The 14,943-nt window shown below is 41.4% G+C and overlaps 1 protein-coding gene across 26 annotated transcripts in view; it reads left to right on the plus strand.

Annotated features, from left to right (window-relative positions):
* The window catches only part of MACF1 (microtubule actin crosslinking factor 1), a 404,892-nt gene that overhangs the window by 170,996 nt on the left and 218,953 nt on the right, over positions 1–14,943 (plus strand). For 12 of the 26 annotated variants that reach the window (XM_056795193.1, XM_056795199.1, XM_056795200.1 and 9 more), the window contains one exon: positions 1,765–1,857. In XM_056795193.1, coding sequence (XP_056651171.1) covers positions 1,765–1,857 — 93 coding nt within the window. Of the gene's footprint in view, positions 1–1,764; positions 1,858–10,787; positions 12,326–14,943 lie in introns of those variants that run through there. The other 14 variants (XM_056795189.1, XM_056795178.1, XM_056795177.1 and 11 more) reach the window with 10 other exon arrangements.

Raw genomic sequence — 14,943 nt, forward strand, 5'->3', positions numbered from 1 at the left:
AAAGCTCTTCTTCCTGTTGAATCTTCACAGAAATCCTGCAAAATAGGTACCCACAGGTATTAACCCTGTTTTATTGCTAAAGAAACTGAGCCTTAGCAAGATTAAATGGTTTGCCATAGTCATGTAACTTGAAAGTATCAGAGCTGGAATTTGAGTCCAGGTTATTATTTACTCTAAATCTAGTACCTAGTTACTTGAGAATGATAAATTACAGATTCACAGAATTGGAAGAGACCTCAGATGCTCTCTAGACCAATCCACACCTGACCGAGAATTCCTTCTACTATATCTTTAGCAAATGGTCATTCAACATTCCCTGGAAGACCTTAACTGAATGAAAACCCACTCTTTCACAAAACAGTCCATCCTACTTTTGGATGGTTCTAATTACAAGAAAGTTAAGCTGAAATCTTCTTTTTCAAAACTAACAGTTACATCTAGTTTCTGCCCTTTAGTGCCAAGCAGAACAAGTCTAATCCCTGATGTTGCAGTGTGAGTATAGGCTAATCTTTAATAAAGTTTGTTAGTGAAAAAGAAATAATTAGGATTGTAGCTTGAGCAATATTGGGATTTTTTTTTTGAGAGCAAAAGACCCAAGAATGTTTATTGATAGATACAAAGGAACCAATGGAGAGATATTAAAGATGGGGGGATTAATAAAAAATTTAGAACCACAGATAATTAAAATTTGAAGCTGACTTTGTAGATTATATAGCCTTATACTGCCATTTTCCAGCTATGGAAGCTGAGACCCAGAGACATGAAGTGACTTATTTCTAGGTCATATAGACAGTTAGTGATGGAGACTGATGTAGTCTGGTATTATTCTGCTATATGTACCAGATGGCCTGTCCTATACCAAGTTTCTCCTAATTGTTCTTATTCCTCCCAGATCATGAACTGGGGGCCCAAATGAGATGGGAGTGAATTGGATCAAGAGCATAGGTGGGGCCTGGTATCTCAATGGATAGAGTGCCAGGCCTGGAGGCCAGAGGTCCTGGGTTCAAATCTGGCCTCAGACACTTCCTAGCTGTGTGGCCCTGGGCAAGTTATTTAACCCCCCATTGCCTAACTTCTACCACTCTTCTGCCTTGGAATCAATACTTACTATTGATTCTAAGACAGAAGGTAAGATTTTTTTTTTTTTTAAGAGCATAGGTGGAAGTATCAGCTTCAGAAAAAAGGAGAAATAAGTAAGAAAGAAAGTGAAGAGACAGAGATCTTTTAAGGCAGAGGTGAGAGTTCAAATGATGTCAGGTGTTGGACTAGAGAACACAAAAGGGCCAGGCTAAAATGCAAAGAAATAAGAGTCTAGGTAGCCAAGGCTGGCAATGACATTGAGGAACTTGGGGAAATTAGTCCCTATACCACTTCCACTGCCTGAGGGAAATGAAGAACATTGTGAAAGTGAGGGCTCTCTTGATTAGAGCCTCTAGCTAGTGTCCCTTGAGAAATATTCCTGGTTTTAGTTCAGGGAAGGCTGGAGAAAGAAGGAGCAGAAGAGGAATAGAGGGAGATTGAAGTAATATTTGACTCTCAAAATAGAATAGACTTTCAATGGTTATGTAGGAGAGGAGGGATAGGGTTGGTTTGTGAAGCTAGGGGTGGGAAGATGCTGAGGTGAGAAGCAGTGAGTGATAGAGAAAGTAGGGCAGATGGAGAAAGTGTAGGATAATGCAGGTGAAGGAAGCAGAGGGTTGGGAAGCAGTCTGGATATACATGTAATGAGAAGGGTTCTGATAGCCACTTGTACTTCTCTTCCAGGTAAAATTGGTGAACATTCGCAATGATGACATCACAGATGGGAACCCCAAGCTGACTCTGGGCTTGATATGGACCATCATTTTGCATTTCCAGGTAGGCCTATGAGGATGGTTCTTGTTGGGTCTTGGGTATATGTGCCACCTGAGAAAGAAAGGAAATAACAGACTTCTGGTATCAGTTTTGAGTGGAAATTCTTTGGTTGTATTTAAGAGAGGATCATTGGGGGTTGAGGGTTGTCTGGTTAGTTTGAATGTATATATTGGGATAGGGGAGGCTCTCATTTGGAAAAAGTATTAGTAGCAATCTGAAGAAAAAAGCCACTGAAAACTAAGCTCAGAACTTTTCAACCATTTGCATGATGAAATTGGGGATTTCATTGTTACTTGTGCTTTGTTCTGTGATTGGCAGCCAGATTATTAGAAGTTTCTGTTTGTTCAGCTGGGCTTTTTTCCGACTTTTGAGAGTTGTTTGAAGAGAAAAGTTGATTTTGGATGAGTTATGGTTAAAGGATAATAATCTTACTTTGGCATAGCATTTTTTTCCCATCCAATGATCTTAAAATTAATCTTAATTGACTGCAGTACCTCTGCATCTGGTGTATATATAGATTTCTAAACAGAATCTTTCACAGTCTTGCCCCCTTCCTCAGGGCAGTGACATCTGGTGAGAGGTAGTCACAGAATTGCCTTGTCACTGTTCTTGTTCAGACAGAACTGCTGCTGTTGATGATTACTATGCTTGTGTCTGACTGTGACTCAGAAAACCTATGGAGAACCTATAGTTCCTTTCCATGTTTGATTTATATTTCCAAAGTCCAGCACTGTGTGAGATTGCCTTTCCAACTCCTGGTTGGTCCAGAAGCCATTGCTCAGAAAATCAGATGTCTCTAATGCAAAGTTAATCTGTGTATGGATGGTAGTTCTTGAAAGTAGTAGATCATTCAGCAGGCTGGGGACTTAAGTAAATGTCATATCCCTGAATTCAGAGGACTGGGTGTCTTCAACATTTTATCTGATCAGTGGGGGCAGAATTTGTCAGTAGAACAAACTGGACCTTTTCCTAGGATGCAAAAGTTGTGGGGGCACAATGAAGGATACTTTTTAATGTTACTTTAATAAATGAATATAATTTTAAGGCAATAAATGTCTGGGTTTTTTTGGAAAATAAATCATCTCCAAATCTAAGTCAGATATATCTAATTTTAATCCTCTGGTAAATTATGGGAACTCCTGGTGACTTGTACAGGACAGACAGAATTCCATCTTTTTTGGAGACTCACTCATATCTATGAGATCACAGACCCTTCGACATACAAGAGCAAGTCATATATAACCTTCCTAAGCTTTTAGTAGGTCCTTCTCAAGCTAGAATAGCTTCAGCTATATAGGCTAGGCAAAATACATGCATTGCAGTCTGCCCTCTCAGTGTGAAGAGCCTTATCACTGGAGAGTTGGCCATTAAAAGCCAAGTTTTGGGAGCTCTACCAACCAATGAATGCCATATAAAGGAGGCACAGTGGAAAGCATCCTAAATGTAGAGTCATTGACTACTTTTGTCACTTAATACTCTTGGGGCCTAGAGCAAATCACCTTACCTTGGTGAGCCTCACTTTACTGATCTGTAAAATGTGAAATTTTAACTAGTTGCCTCTAAGGTTCCATAGAGCTCTAATTCTGTGATCCTTTGATATACTAAGGTCTGGAAGAGAGGGTTATCTTGGAAGGACCAACCATATAGTAGTGAAATCACAGATCCTAAAAGTATGAGAGTCAAGTTACATGTATTGCGGCAATAGTAATGCATAATATGGACAGCAAGCAATACACAAGGGGTGCCATTTTAAAACATTGCCCAGGACACACAAGTTTGGCTCATGCTGCAATCATGAGTTTTCTCTGTACTATAACAATAGGGAGAATAATGCCACCTGCTGATGGAATGAAGAATAAGCTGTAGAAGTAGTGAAAGGAAAATAATTCCTCAGAACTTGAAGTAAAAGTAGTAGCAGAGGTACTATTAATAATTCACATTTCAATAGCGCTTTGAGATTAGCAGATGTTTTACCTCACAACAGCCTGGTGAAGTGGGGAGAACAGGTGAAATGATGCCTTCCCTCTGGGAATGGAGAAGCTGAAATTAGGGGAGTCTTGTCAGTTTGGGGGGAGTGTTAGTAGCAAGCAGGGAAATAAACACCTGTTACACTGTGACAGTGGCATGATTTTCTTAGATTTTCAGCCACTTATTGGGTTAGATATAGGAGAAATATTCTTCAGAGGTTTTCAAGTCTGCCCTGGGAAGCTGGACAAAGGTCCTTTGCTGGGAACTCCCTAGACTAGTTGCTTCCCTGGGATTCTCAGCTGAGCAGATGAGATTTCAAGAGACATTCCACTCCACATCTTTACCCTCACTGGGGGTGACCATTGTGGGCCTGAGATCTAGAGAATACAACCACTGTCTTTCCCTCTCCCCTCCCTACTGTGACAGCAACTAAATTATTAAGGTCCAAGAAGGCAAACTCCAGGGTCAGTGAGTTAAAAAATGAACTTTGAGCTGCTTAATTTGGTTTGGAAAGGCAAAGGTGGGGTAACAGCAGCTGAGGAAGAGAACAGCATAAAAATTCACCAGAAAAGCTGCTATGTATATAGGTTGCTAGTTACCAGAACCCTCTGCCTTTCTGAGCCACATCTATGCACAGGTAGAAATTCTCCAAAGAAATATAGGCAGGCTTAGTACATGCTATCTATAGACATAGAGTGCCGTTTCATGCTGCTCCCATAGTTCTTCTTGAATCCCTTCTCATGTCTTTCTCTTGGAGAGGACTCTCCTAAGTGAGGACTCTCTTCCTAAAGCCGTTTTCTTGCATTTGCCCCTGCTGTTCCCCTTGGTACTCTGAGTGAGTTAGCAGTCACTCCTGTTGCTCAGATGACCAAAGGTCCTTTGTGTGAGAACATGTTTGCCTGCAGAACTGTTTGACTGGATAATAAAGGATGATTTGGAGCCTCTTTATCCCTGTCTTGCTTCAGATTATTTGTGAACATGTTTTGTTTGCTTTCTATGTGTAGAGTGGTTTATTCTTTTATTCTTTTGAACATCCGAGTCATAGAAATAGTTGGATTGGGCCAGCTAGGTTGCACAGTGGATAGAGCACTAGGTCTGGAGTCAGGAGGTCTTGAATTCAAATCTGGGATCAGATACTTCCTAGCTATGTGAACCTGGGCAAGTCACTTAACCCCATTTGCTAGCCAGCCATTGCTACTCCTCTGTCTTAAAGTTCTTAACTAAGACAGAAAGCAAGAATTAAAAAAGAAATAGATGAGACTTTAAAGGGCATCTCATTCAATAAGTACCTGAATAGGAATCTCCCTAAGTACATCCCCTCTACATGAAGACCTTTGGTGGAGAGGACTAGCCCATTCCAAGTGTGGATACTTTGTGTTGTTCAGAAGTTTTCCCCCACCCTGGGCCTAAACTTGTTTATATTTCTGCCCACTAGGACTAAGTAATAATATAAGTGGGATCCCTTTTCTGTCAAACAACTCTTTTGTAGTATAACTATCATTGTCCTCCCATAAATGTGGCTAGCAGCCAATTGTTAAGCACCTACTGTGTGCTAGACTCTGTACTAAGAACTGGGAGAGAAAGAAGGATGAAGGAACTCATGTGCTAATTAGGGATACTGCATGTAGACAACTCTGTGACTGTGGGCATGTATATACATTTGCTTGCACATGTGTGTGTGCAGACTAGGAAAGCTGCCTTATAGATGGTAAGACTTGAGCTCTCTTAAAGGAAGCCAGGGAATCTAGGAGGTAGAGGTGAGGCCATGGAAGATAGTAGCCAGTCTAGAGGTATGAAGTCAGGAGATGGAGTGAGAAAAAGCACTTTAAATGGATCCTAGAGTGTGTGGAGGGGACTAAAATGTGAGAAGATTTAGAAAGGTAGGAATGAGTGAGTCAGACTGTGAAGTGACTTAAATGCTAAAAAGAGGATTTGATATCTAATCCAGGAGGTAATAGGGAGTCACTGGAGTCCATTGAGTAGGGGGTGACATGGTCAGACGTGAGCTTTAGGAGAATCACTTTGGCAGCTTAGAAGATGAATGTTGAGGTAAGGAGAAATTTCAGGAAGGATACAGTTATTTCTGTAGTTCAGGTGTGAGAGGATGAGAACCTGAACTATAATGTGGTAGCTCTGTGAGTGGGATGATACTGTGAAGATAGAACTGACAAGACTTGACACCAGATTGGCTGGTATGGATAAGAGTGAAAAGTCAAGAACAATACTTAGATTCCAAGAATAGATGACTAGGAGAATAGTGGTGACCTTAACAGTAATAGGAATGTTAGTATAACAAGAGGGGTTTGCAGAAAAGATAATGAATTCTAGTTTGGAAACAATGAATTTGATATGCTGGTAGGACATCCAGTTTGAGATGTCCAAGAACAAGTTGGTTCTTGAACAAAAGTTTTAGGAGAGAGACTAGAGCTAGATACATAAATTTGGGAATCATTTCTGTAGCATTGTTTATTTAATTCATAGGATTTGATGAGATCACCAAGTGAAATAGGATGGTGGGAAAAGAGAAGAGTACCCAGGATGAACTTTTAGGGGTTGTTCAATTTTAGGGGGGAAGGAATATGTGACCTATATCAAGCTGCAGCAAAGGAGACAGACGAGGAACTGTCTGACAATAGGAGAATCAGGTGAGAGCAGCAGCATGGAAACTACAGTGGAGAGATTACCTAGGAGAGAAGAGGGTTTAATAGTACCAAAGGATGCAGAGATGTCAAGAAGGATGAGGAAGGAGGAAAAAGGAATTGATATCAGTGGTCATTATGGAAAGAGAATTGAATGATAAGTTCAGAAGCAAGAATACAGATGATTTAGAAGAGAATGAGAGGAGAGAGAAGAGGGCGCTGAATTTACTTACTTTTTCAAGGAGTTGGGCTGAGAAGGGGACAATGTGCATAGCGGAGGCAATAGATGGGAATAATCTTGGGCTTGAGGTTAGCAAAGGATGAGTGATCATAGACTAAGGGAGCAAGGAATTTGAGAGCAGAATGTGTAGTGAAATTAACTAACTATTAGGAAAAGATCAGAAGGATATAAAAATTAAGTCAGGGCATTTATTAACATGTATTTATCAAGTGCTCATCACTATGCTAGGGACTGGGGATAAAAAAAAACAAAAAAGGGGAACAATCTGTGCTCTCAGAGAGCTTGCTTACATTCTACTGGAGAAAATAATATGCACAATATAACTATATACAAAATACATAGATGCTTAGTGAATATAAAATTAAGGGATATCAGAAGAATAGAGAGAAATCCAGTTTGGTTGGACCATAAAATATTGGAAACAGAGTCTGGAAAGATAGATTGGAACCAAGTTGTGAAAGTCTTTAAAAGTCAGAGAAGTTTATATTTTATACTAATGGCAGTAGGTAATCCCTGTCCAAAGCCAGGCAGACCAAAAACAGAGAAAGAAAACTATAGACCAATCTCCTTAATGAACATAAATACAAAAATAGAATACTAGCAAAAAGATGTCCAGCAAGTGATCACAAGTATTATTCACTATGATCATCAAGTGGGATTTATAGTAGGAATGTAATGGTGGTTTAATATTAGGAAATCCATCCACATAATTGACCATATCAGCAACCAAACCAACAGAAAGCACATGATTATCTCAATAAATGCAGAAAAAAAAAACTTAGACAAAATATAACTCTCATTCCTATTGAAAATACTAGAAAGGGGGCAGCTGGGTAGCTCAGTGGATTGAGAGCCAGGCCTAGAGATGGGAGGTCCTAGGTTCAAATCTGGCTTCAGACACTTCCCAGCTGTGTGACCCTGGGCAAGTCACTTGACCCCCATTGCCTAGCCCTTACCACTCTTCTGCCTTGGAGCCAATACACAGTATTGACTCCAAGATGGAAGGTAGGGGTTTAAAAAAAAAAAGAAAATACTAGAAAGTATAGGGGTAGAAGGGCCTTTCCTAAAAATAATAAACAGTATATATTTTAAAATCCCTGGAGCACCTTGGTAGTAGAGTGACATGATCAGGTCTTTGTGTATGGAAATACAGGAATACAGAGGATTGCAGAGGAGAGAAATTCATGAATTTTTTGATGTATGCTTTTTTAAGTATATACCTAATATGTGAGATCTTCAGGTCTGAAAATATGAACACTTTAGTCACCTTCTTAACGTAATAGCAAATTGTTTCCATAATGTTGGACAAAATCCCAGCTTCCCCACCAATGTTTACCTTTTTTTCCACAATCCCTCCAACATTAATTTTTCTTCTTTTCTGCTATCTCTGGCAATAAGAGATAAAACCTCAGAACTGTTTTATTTGAACTTCTGTTATTATTAAACATTCAGAACAGTCATATGGCTGCTAATAGTTTGCAGATTTTTTTTTTTTAAAGAACTCAGGGATGTGTTCTTAGGCCTTTTTGTATCCTCTGATAACAAAGCATAGGACTTTACACATAGTTAAGGACTCCACAAATTTTTACTGAATGAAAGATCAACCATGTTGAGTCTTTGGCAAATTCCTGTGGCATTTGCAACAATAAATTGATCTTGGAAAAAGTAATCAGCCAGCATTCCTGTGTTAAAGCTCAGGGGAAGTTAGTAAAAGATGACCCTTAAGATCTTCATGGTTAGTTAGGCTCCCACATTGGAGGATAGGGTCCAAGGAAAAGCTATCTTGGGGTCAGCCAAGCTTGACACAACAGTGCCTATAATCCTGGGAAAGACCAGCCTGCTTCCAACTCAGATCAGTTCAACAAGCATTTGTTAAGCAATTATTCCCAGTAAGGCACTTCCCCAGGTGCTAGGCACACAAAGCTTAACAAAAAGATTTCTGCCTTCAAGGAGCCTCCATTCTAATGGATAGCAACTTGGTACCATAGTGGAAAGACAGAGCATTAGATTTAAAGTCAGAGGAACTGGGTTCAGAGTGTTAAAAGACCTTTATTAAGGGCTTACTATCATCTAAGTGCTGGATATACACAGAATAGCAAAAGAGTCCCAGACCTCAGAGTTCAAAGTCTAATGGGAAGAACAGCATGTGACCCTGAGCATACAAGATATATACAGACATTTACAAGTTGGGTGGACCCAGAAAGGGAGAAGGTGGGGTTCAAATCCAAGTCTTGTACTTCACTGACTTTAGGCAAGTTTCCTATTTGTAAAAGGAAGAGCTGGACCACATGGTCTTTAAGATTTCCTCCAGAGATAATGTTAGCATCCAAGGGCTTACATTCATAGAGGCCATAGAGCTGATGAGAGTCTGAGAGGTCATTTAATCACCTCTTCCTTCTATAAGTGGGGCATCCAAGGTCCATAGAGACTAATTGCTCCAAAGGGCTGTCCAGAGTGTGCATTCATAGCATAGATTTAGCTATTTTGCTACAAATCTGCCTCCCCTCCTGGTCAGGGTCAGCTTTATGATGAGAGAGGTTGGAAAGGAAATGGAATGGCTTGATTGAATGTCATATACTAGAGGCTCTTGAGCGGAGAAAGTGCTTGGTTGTATCAGGTATCTCAAAGAAGTCTAAAGCCCTCCTTATGATGTAAAATCTGTTTTTTACTTCTCCACTCCACTTTGGGACTTGGTGCTATTTAATGAATAAAGCTGGATACCGTGTTGCTATTTAACAGTCCACAACTTGAAGCTGCCCATTGTACTCCCAAACCCCAATGAGGGTATTTTATTGGTGGAATGAGTTGTGTAGTTTAACTGATGGAAGTCCCTCAGTTTTTCTCTATTCCTTCCAACTGGAGTTTGCATTTTCTTTTTAGTTCTCCTGTTACAATCCATGAAAGTCACTAGGTGGTAGTATAGCTCTTTGGGAGGAGGGTATGCTTTTGAGAGACAGACACAGACTGCAGTTGTGAGACCAAAGGAGCATCCCTGGAAAGATTCTGACAGAGCAAGGAGTCACTGCTTTAAAGCATATGTCTCTCCTCCTTAGTAGGAAGAGCTTCAGGATCTCCAGAGAATTTATTCAGTAGTTTGATTGGCACAGGGATCTTCAGGACTTAGAGTTAGATTGGCAGCCTCTGACTACTACATGAGCTCAATCAGCCTAGAGCAATCAGGCCACCTTCTAGGATGCATCCACAGTAGGAACCAAGTATATATAATCCTATTTGTTGTGCTCCCATCCTGAGCCCCTAGACAGGCCCTTCCTTTGGGTAGAAAAAATTGGGAGGAAGAATCACTAAATGTCACAAATAGGCAGTCTGTAGTGCCTTCCACATAGGTGGTAGATGGGGTGGGCCAGGAACTTGTTTGGTTTTGATTCTGGTTTTTGTACCTGGAGTCAGCATTCACTGCTCTGCAGTTCTATCATCTGGTGTGGGTGGGGCTCTTGGAATAATTTGCAACTTTAGTGATTATCCATCTAAATTCTTTGTTTTGCAAATGGAGGGACTAAGATTTGCTTTCTTCCCTCCCTCCCTCCCTCCCTCCCTCCCTCCCTCCCTCCCTCCCTCCCTCCCTCCCTCCCTCCCTCCCTCCTTCCCTTCCTCCCTTCCTCCCTCCCTCCCTCCCTCCCTCCCTCCCTGGAGGCTCCAGTAGGAGCATCCCTTTCTCTTTCCCTTCACTATGGCTTCTGACAACCACAAGAAATGTTACAACAAAATGGAATCTCAAAGCATAGGTTCCTTTTTTTCCACTTAAGCCCCCATCCTGATCACACAAGGTTGGGGATATCTCTTTAGGGTATGACTTAATATGGCAATCAATTGACATTGGTCAAAAAAACAAAAACAACATCCCCCAAAATGTCTGTATCTTACCTAAAAATCATGGAATTTTAGAGCTAGAAAGTACCTTATATATTGCCTTTCTATATTTTATTGTAACTACCAAGGTTGTTTTCATTTTCGACTCTGGAGGGCTCCCTAATTGTAATTGTAGGCTTCCTAACCCCTGGTTGATTCCAGATTTTACCACCTGCATGCTGAATATGTCAGATCTTCCCTGTTCTTGTTTTCCTTCTCTTTCTTTTATATTATCTTCACCGTATTCCTCCTCCATATATTCATACATTTCCCACTCCTCCCCCAATACACACCCATTTCTGCCCTCCCCTTTCCTTGTTTCTATCTCCTTTTTGCTTTCTGTTTGTGTTCCTGAGGGCAGTGCTCCAATTACCTCATATTTGGAGAGAGGAAGCTGCAGCCAATCCTGTGTCTGTCTGCTTTTAGGTCAAGTGATTTCTGAACTGCAGTGAGATGCTTTGAATTTGTGTCTTGTTGCAGCTCTGAGCCTGTAAGATGGCTGTCTGAAACAGCGGCAGCTGGAAGAGAGACAGGGAGGGGGAAGAATCAGAGGGATTGTCACCATAGTGCGTGGTTGGAAATGTACAGCTAATCTGATGAAGCTAAGGTTGAGATTTTTTTGGGAGCCCAGGATCAGCTTAACTGCATTGTTGCCGAGGTTTGGTAAAAGAAGGATATGGGCAATTCTCTGGGATGTGTTAAGGAACCAAAGGATTCAGTGACTGTTACAGGGAAAGCTCCCATATCTCCTAAGAAGAGGGCTCGGTTCAAAAGGAAGTGGAGGGGGAAAAAAACTCCTACACCAGAGGCATCTCCCAAGGAGGAGCCCTCAGAAGGAACTGAAGCAATTGAAGAGAATGAGCCACTGAAGAAGTTGAGAGTGAGTGTGAGTCCTTCCCAGGAGGAAGAAGTAGAAGCTGTGGAGAGTCCTCTCCAGGACCTTGCTCTTCCTACAGACCCTGCCCCCAGCCTAGGGACTGGAGATCAGGGGTTAATTGTACAGGTGAAAGAGAAGTTCCAGGAGGAGATCCAGACAGCTCAGTTACTGATAACTGATGGGCCATTGGGAGCTGAAAGGGTCAGGGATTCTCTTGAAGAGGGGACAACTGTCATTGCTCACCTTTTTGACAACCCAGCAGAGAGGAACTGTGAAAAGTCAGTGAGTCGGCTGGTGGCATTTCCGAGAACAGCGTCCTGCAGCAGTAGGGCTGTGCTGCTGCCTTTGCAAAAAGAAACTGCAGTTGATGGAGAGAATATTCAGCATGGGTCTAGGATGAGCATTTTGCCCAGGACAGACCAACCTATAGTAGCAGAGACTGGAGGCATGGTACTAGAGGATCAGACTCTGGGAGGACAAGCACAGAGTATTTTAATTACTACCTGGACAGACTCCTGGTCTGCAGAGCCTGGGACAGCCTCAGAACTGTCTACTCCTTCACCCTTGGAACAGCTAGAAAGACACAGGTTTGAGAAGCCTCCCAGGGTATCTTCATCTTCTCCCAGGGCTTTTGCTCCCATGGGGCAAGAAACCCACCATGGCTCCAACCTACCCACCTCCCAGAGTGACTTGTCTGTTAGTGCCCTTACCACAAGTGGTATGCAGCCCTCCTCTTCTGGCTATGGCAGCGATGGACCTTACTGGAAAGGACTCCACCTGAAAGATGCCGAGCCTAGCAAAAGCTCCAAATCTCTCTTTGAAGAGGATGGTGCTCTATCTTTGGAAGCTGGCCACATCCTGTCGTGGGGTCCTAAGGAGGTGGGTGGGTATGCTCAGACAATGTTTAGGCTACTCTTCTGATTCTGGGTCCCCTTAATGTGAGGTTAGGGTGAAGAGCAGGGAAGCCCATCTCATCTTCTCTACTGTGATATTAAACTGAGCTCTTTGCTGTAAGTTTTGTGACCCATTGGAACTTGACAAGTTAAATCTATTTTGGGTTCCATCTTGCAGCTTGGAACCAAGTCTCTCTCCCTGGGTAAGCTCATGATTATGGGTAACTAAGCATTGTAAACGTACTCACTTGGGTAGTGATGAGGGTACCTTGCACAGTGTGTAGGGCTAGGGACTGTTTACTCTCTGCTGGCATATGTCTTAGTTCCCCAGCAACCAGAAGTTATGTCATAGCATGTAAGGTAATGGAGAGCCTTGGCTTTAGTTTGTAGAATCATTATAGTAAAGGTGAAGGATGTCTGAAGGGAAGGGGCTATGGAGGAGAAAAAGCATCTTCCCATACAGTTATTCTTCCTGGAGGGATATATTCACTAACTTAAACACCCACTTTCCTGCAGAAGTTAAAAATGACAGTTTTTGTTGATGTATTTTCATGGGCCTCATGATCCAGTGTATTAGAGGAATGGGTACAGAGTTTTTAAAGAGAAGCAGCTTGGCAGTTCCAAGCACTGAACAACCAGAAAGGTTAGGGATAGAATAGTGGTTTGGTTGATTAGATCAGTATCTTAAAAAGAAAGGGACAAAGCCAGGAAGAGGGGCCCTTGGCCATTGATAGCAGGATTCTAGGAAGACCAGCAGGATCCTCTTATAGGTGTCTTGTCCTCCCTCTTACCAAGAACTTTTGGAGCTACATGTATTTCTTAAACAAAAAACTATATGTTTAAGTTCTTTTGAGGGAGATGAGTGAAACTTTAATTGGTGTCCTAGTGCTCTCTTTGGTGAAGATATGATATATGTTTCAATTTGGAGGCTGAAAACAAATGGAGGAAAAAGACCATTGGAGAATGCTTGACCTGTGCCTGGATAATTGGTTATTTGATGGATTTTAATCTATTTTATGATATGTTGGAGAGTGGGCAGTGTTGAGGAGGTGGTGGGAGTATGTGCATGTTTTTGGATGTCAGGGAATAAGAAAAAATTTATTTTGGGGTGAAATCTTTGTGAAACAATTGGAGTTTATTTAGCAGTTTTGGTTTGGTAGAGATATGCTGACAAAATAATCTTTGATAAGATGAAGCCCAGTGAATAAACTCTTAAAGTGTTTGGAGAATGAAAGGACAGAAGTTTGGAAATTGATACTGTTGGCTTCTGGAAAGGTAATTTGCACAATGAGTACTGGATAAGGGAGAGAGAAGCTGTTCTGGCAAAGTTTTTACTTTGAGAGAGAACAGTTGATATGGGATTTGTGATAGAAGTTTCATCCCAAGAAATAAAAGACTCCATCTTTAAATGAGAGTGGTTTTTGTGTTTTTAGGACATAAGAGCTCATTGTTTATGTTTTTTAAACATGTGAATCAACTTTGCATAAGACATTTACTTGTCTACTAATCTTCATTGCATCTATACCCTTTTTATTTATGCAACAACACTTCATGTTCTCATTCATTCAGTAATCCTTTATTAAATCCCTAATGAGGACAAAAACCCTTCTAGGGCAATGAGAAGCTATGACATAGTCCCTGACCCTCATGGAGTAAACTTTATGGTTCTACTAGTAGGGAGGAAATGTAGGACACATCCAAAGATAAATAAGATACACATTGGACTATGAAAAGTGTCAATGTTTTGGAGTCAGATGAGGGAAAAATTGCTTTTGATTTGGGGAGATCAGAAAAGGCTACAAGGAGGAGAGGGCATCTAAGTTGAGCCTTGAAAGGATGAGTAGGATAGCAAGAGATAAAGATGAAGAACCATCCAGGCATAGAAAGATCCAGAAGTGTGAAAATGGGGGGTGTACTTGAGGGATAAAGTATAGAATTCAGTCTGACTCCATAGCTTCATAAACTTGAGGTTTAGACCAAGTTTTTTACCTGGATTTGTTTTGCTCCTATGGGAACATAAACTGATCGGCCCAAGGCAAATGAAGAGTTTTAAAGTTTCTTCAGAGCTAAAGCCCTTGAGATCCAGGCCAAAAGAGCCCTTCTCAGTCTCTAAGACAACCTTCTGTGAGGTTAGTCCTTTGGCAGGAAGCTGCTTCCCAAGGTTGCTGTGTGGAGCCATTAAGTCAGTCAGTTAACAGGCTGTCAGAGTGCAGTATGTTCTGACCCTGAAAACCATAGTGGTATTTTAGTTGAGCATCAAGACTGGAACAGCTGACTGGAACCTGACAACAATAAGGAAGGACACGTGGGTCAGGCAGGGAGCTGCTATTTATACAGAGCAAACCCAGCATACCCCAACGGGGTTTGTTTTTAACATGCCAGGGAATTAACCCATAAGAAAGTCACCGAATTCTAGGATTGGCATCTAACTTGAGAATGTCTTAAGTTCACTGAAGCTCCGGTATTTGTCCCAGGGCATTTCTATGAGAATAGGGGATTCAACACTTGGAAAGGGAATTTGCTTTGGGTATTATGTCTTAATTAAAGAATAGTTGAAGCTTCCTCTAATGTAGGTATAGGGAGTCATTGCTTAATAATGGAGAC

Source organism: Monodelphis domestica, chromosome 4 (assembly GCF_027887165.1).
Source record: "Monodelphis domestica isolate mMonDom1 chromosome 4, mMonDom1.pri, whole genome shotgun sequence".
NCBI lineage: Eukaryota > Metazoa > Chordata > Mammalia > Didelphimorphia > Didelphidae > Monodelphis > Monodelphis domestica.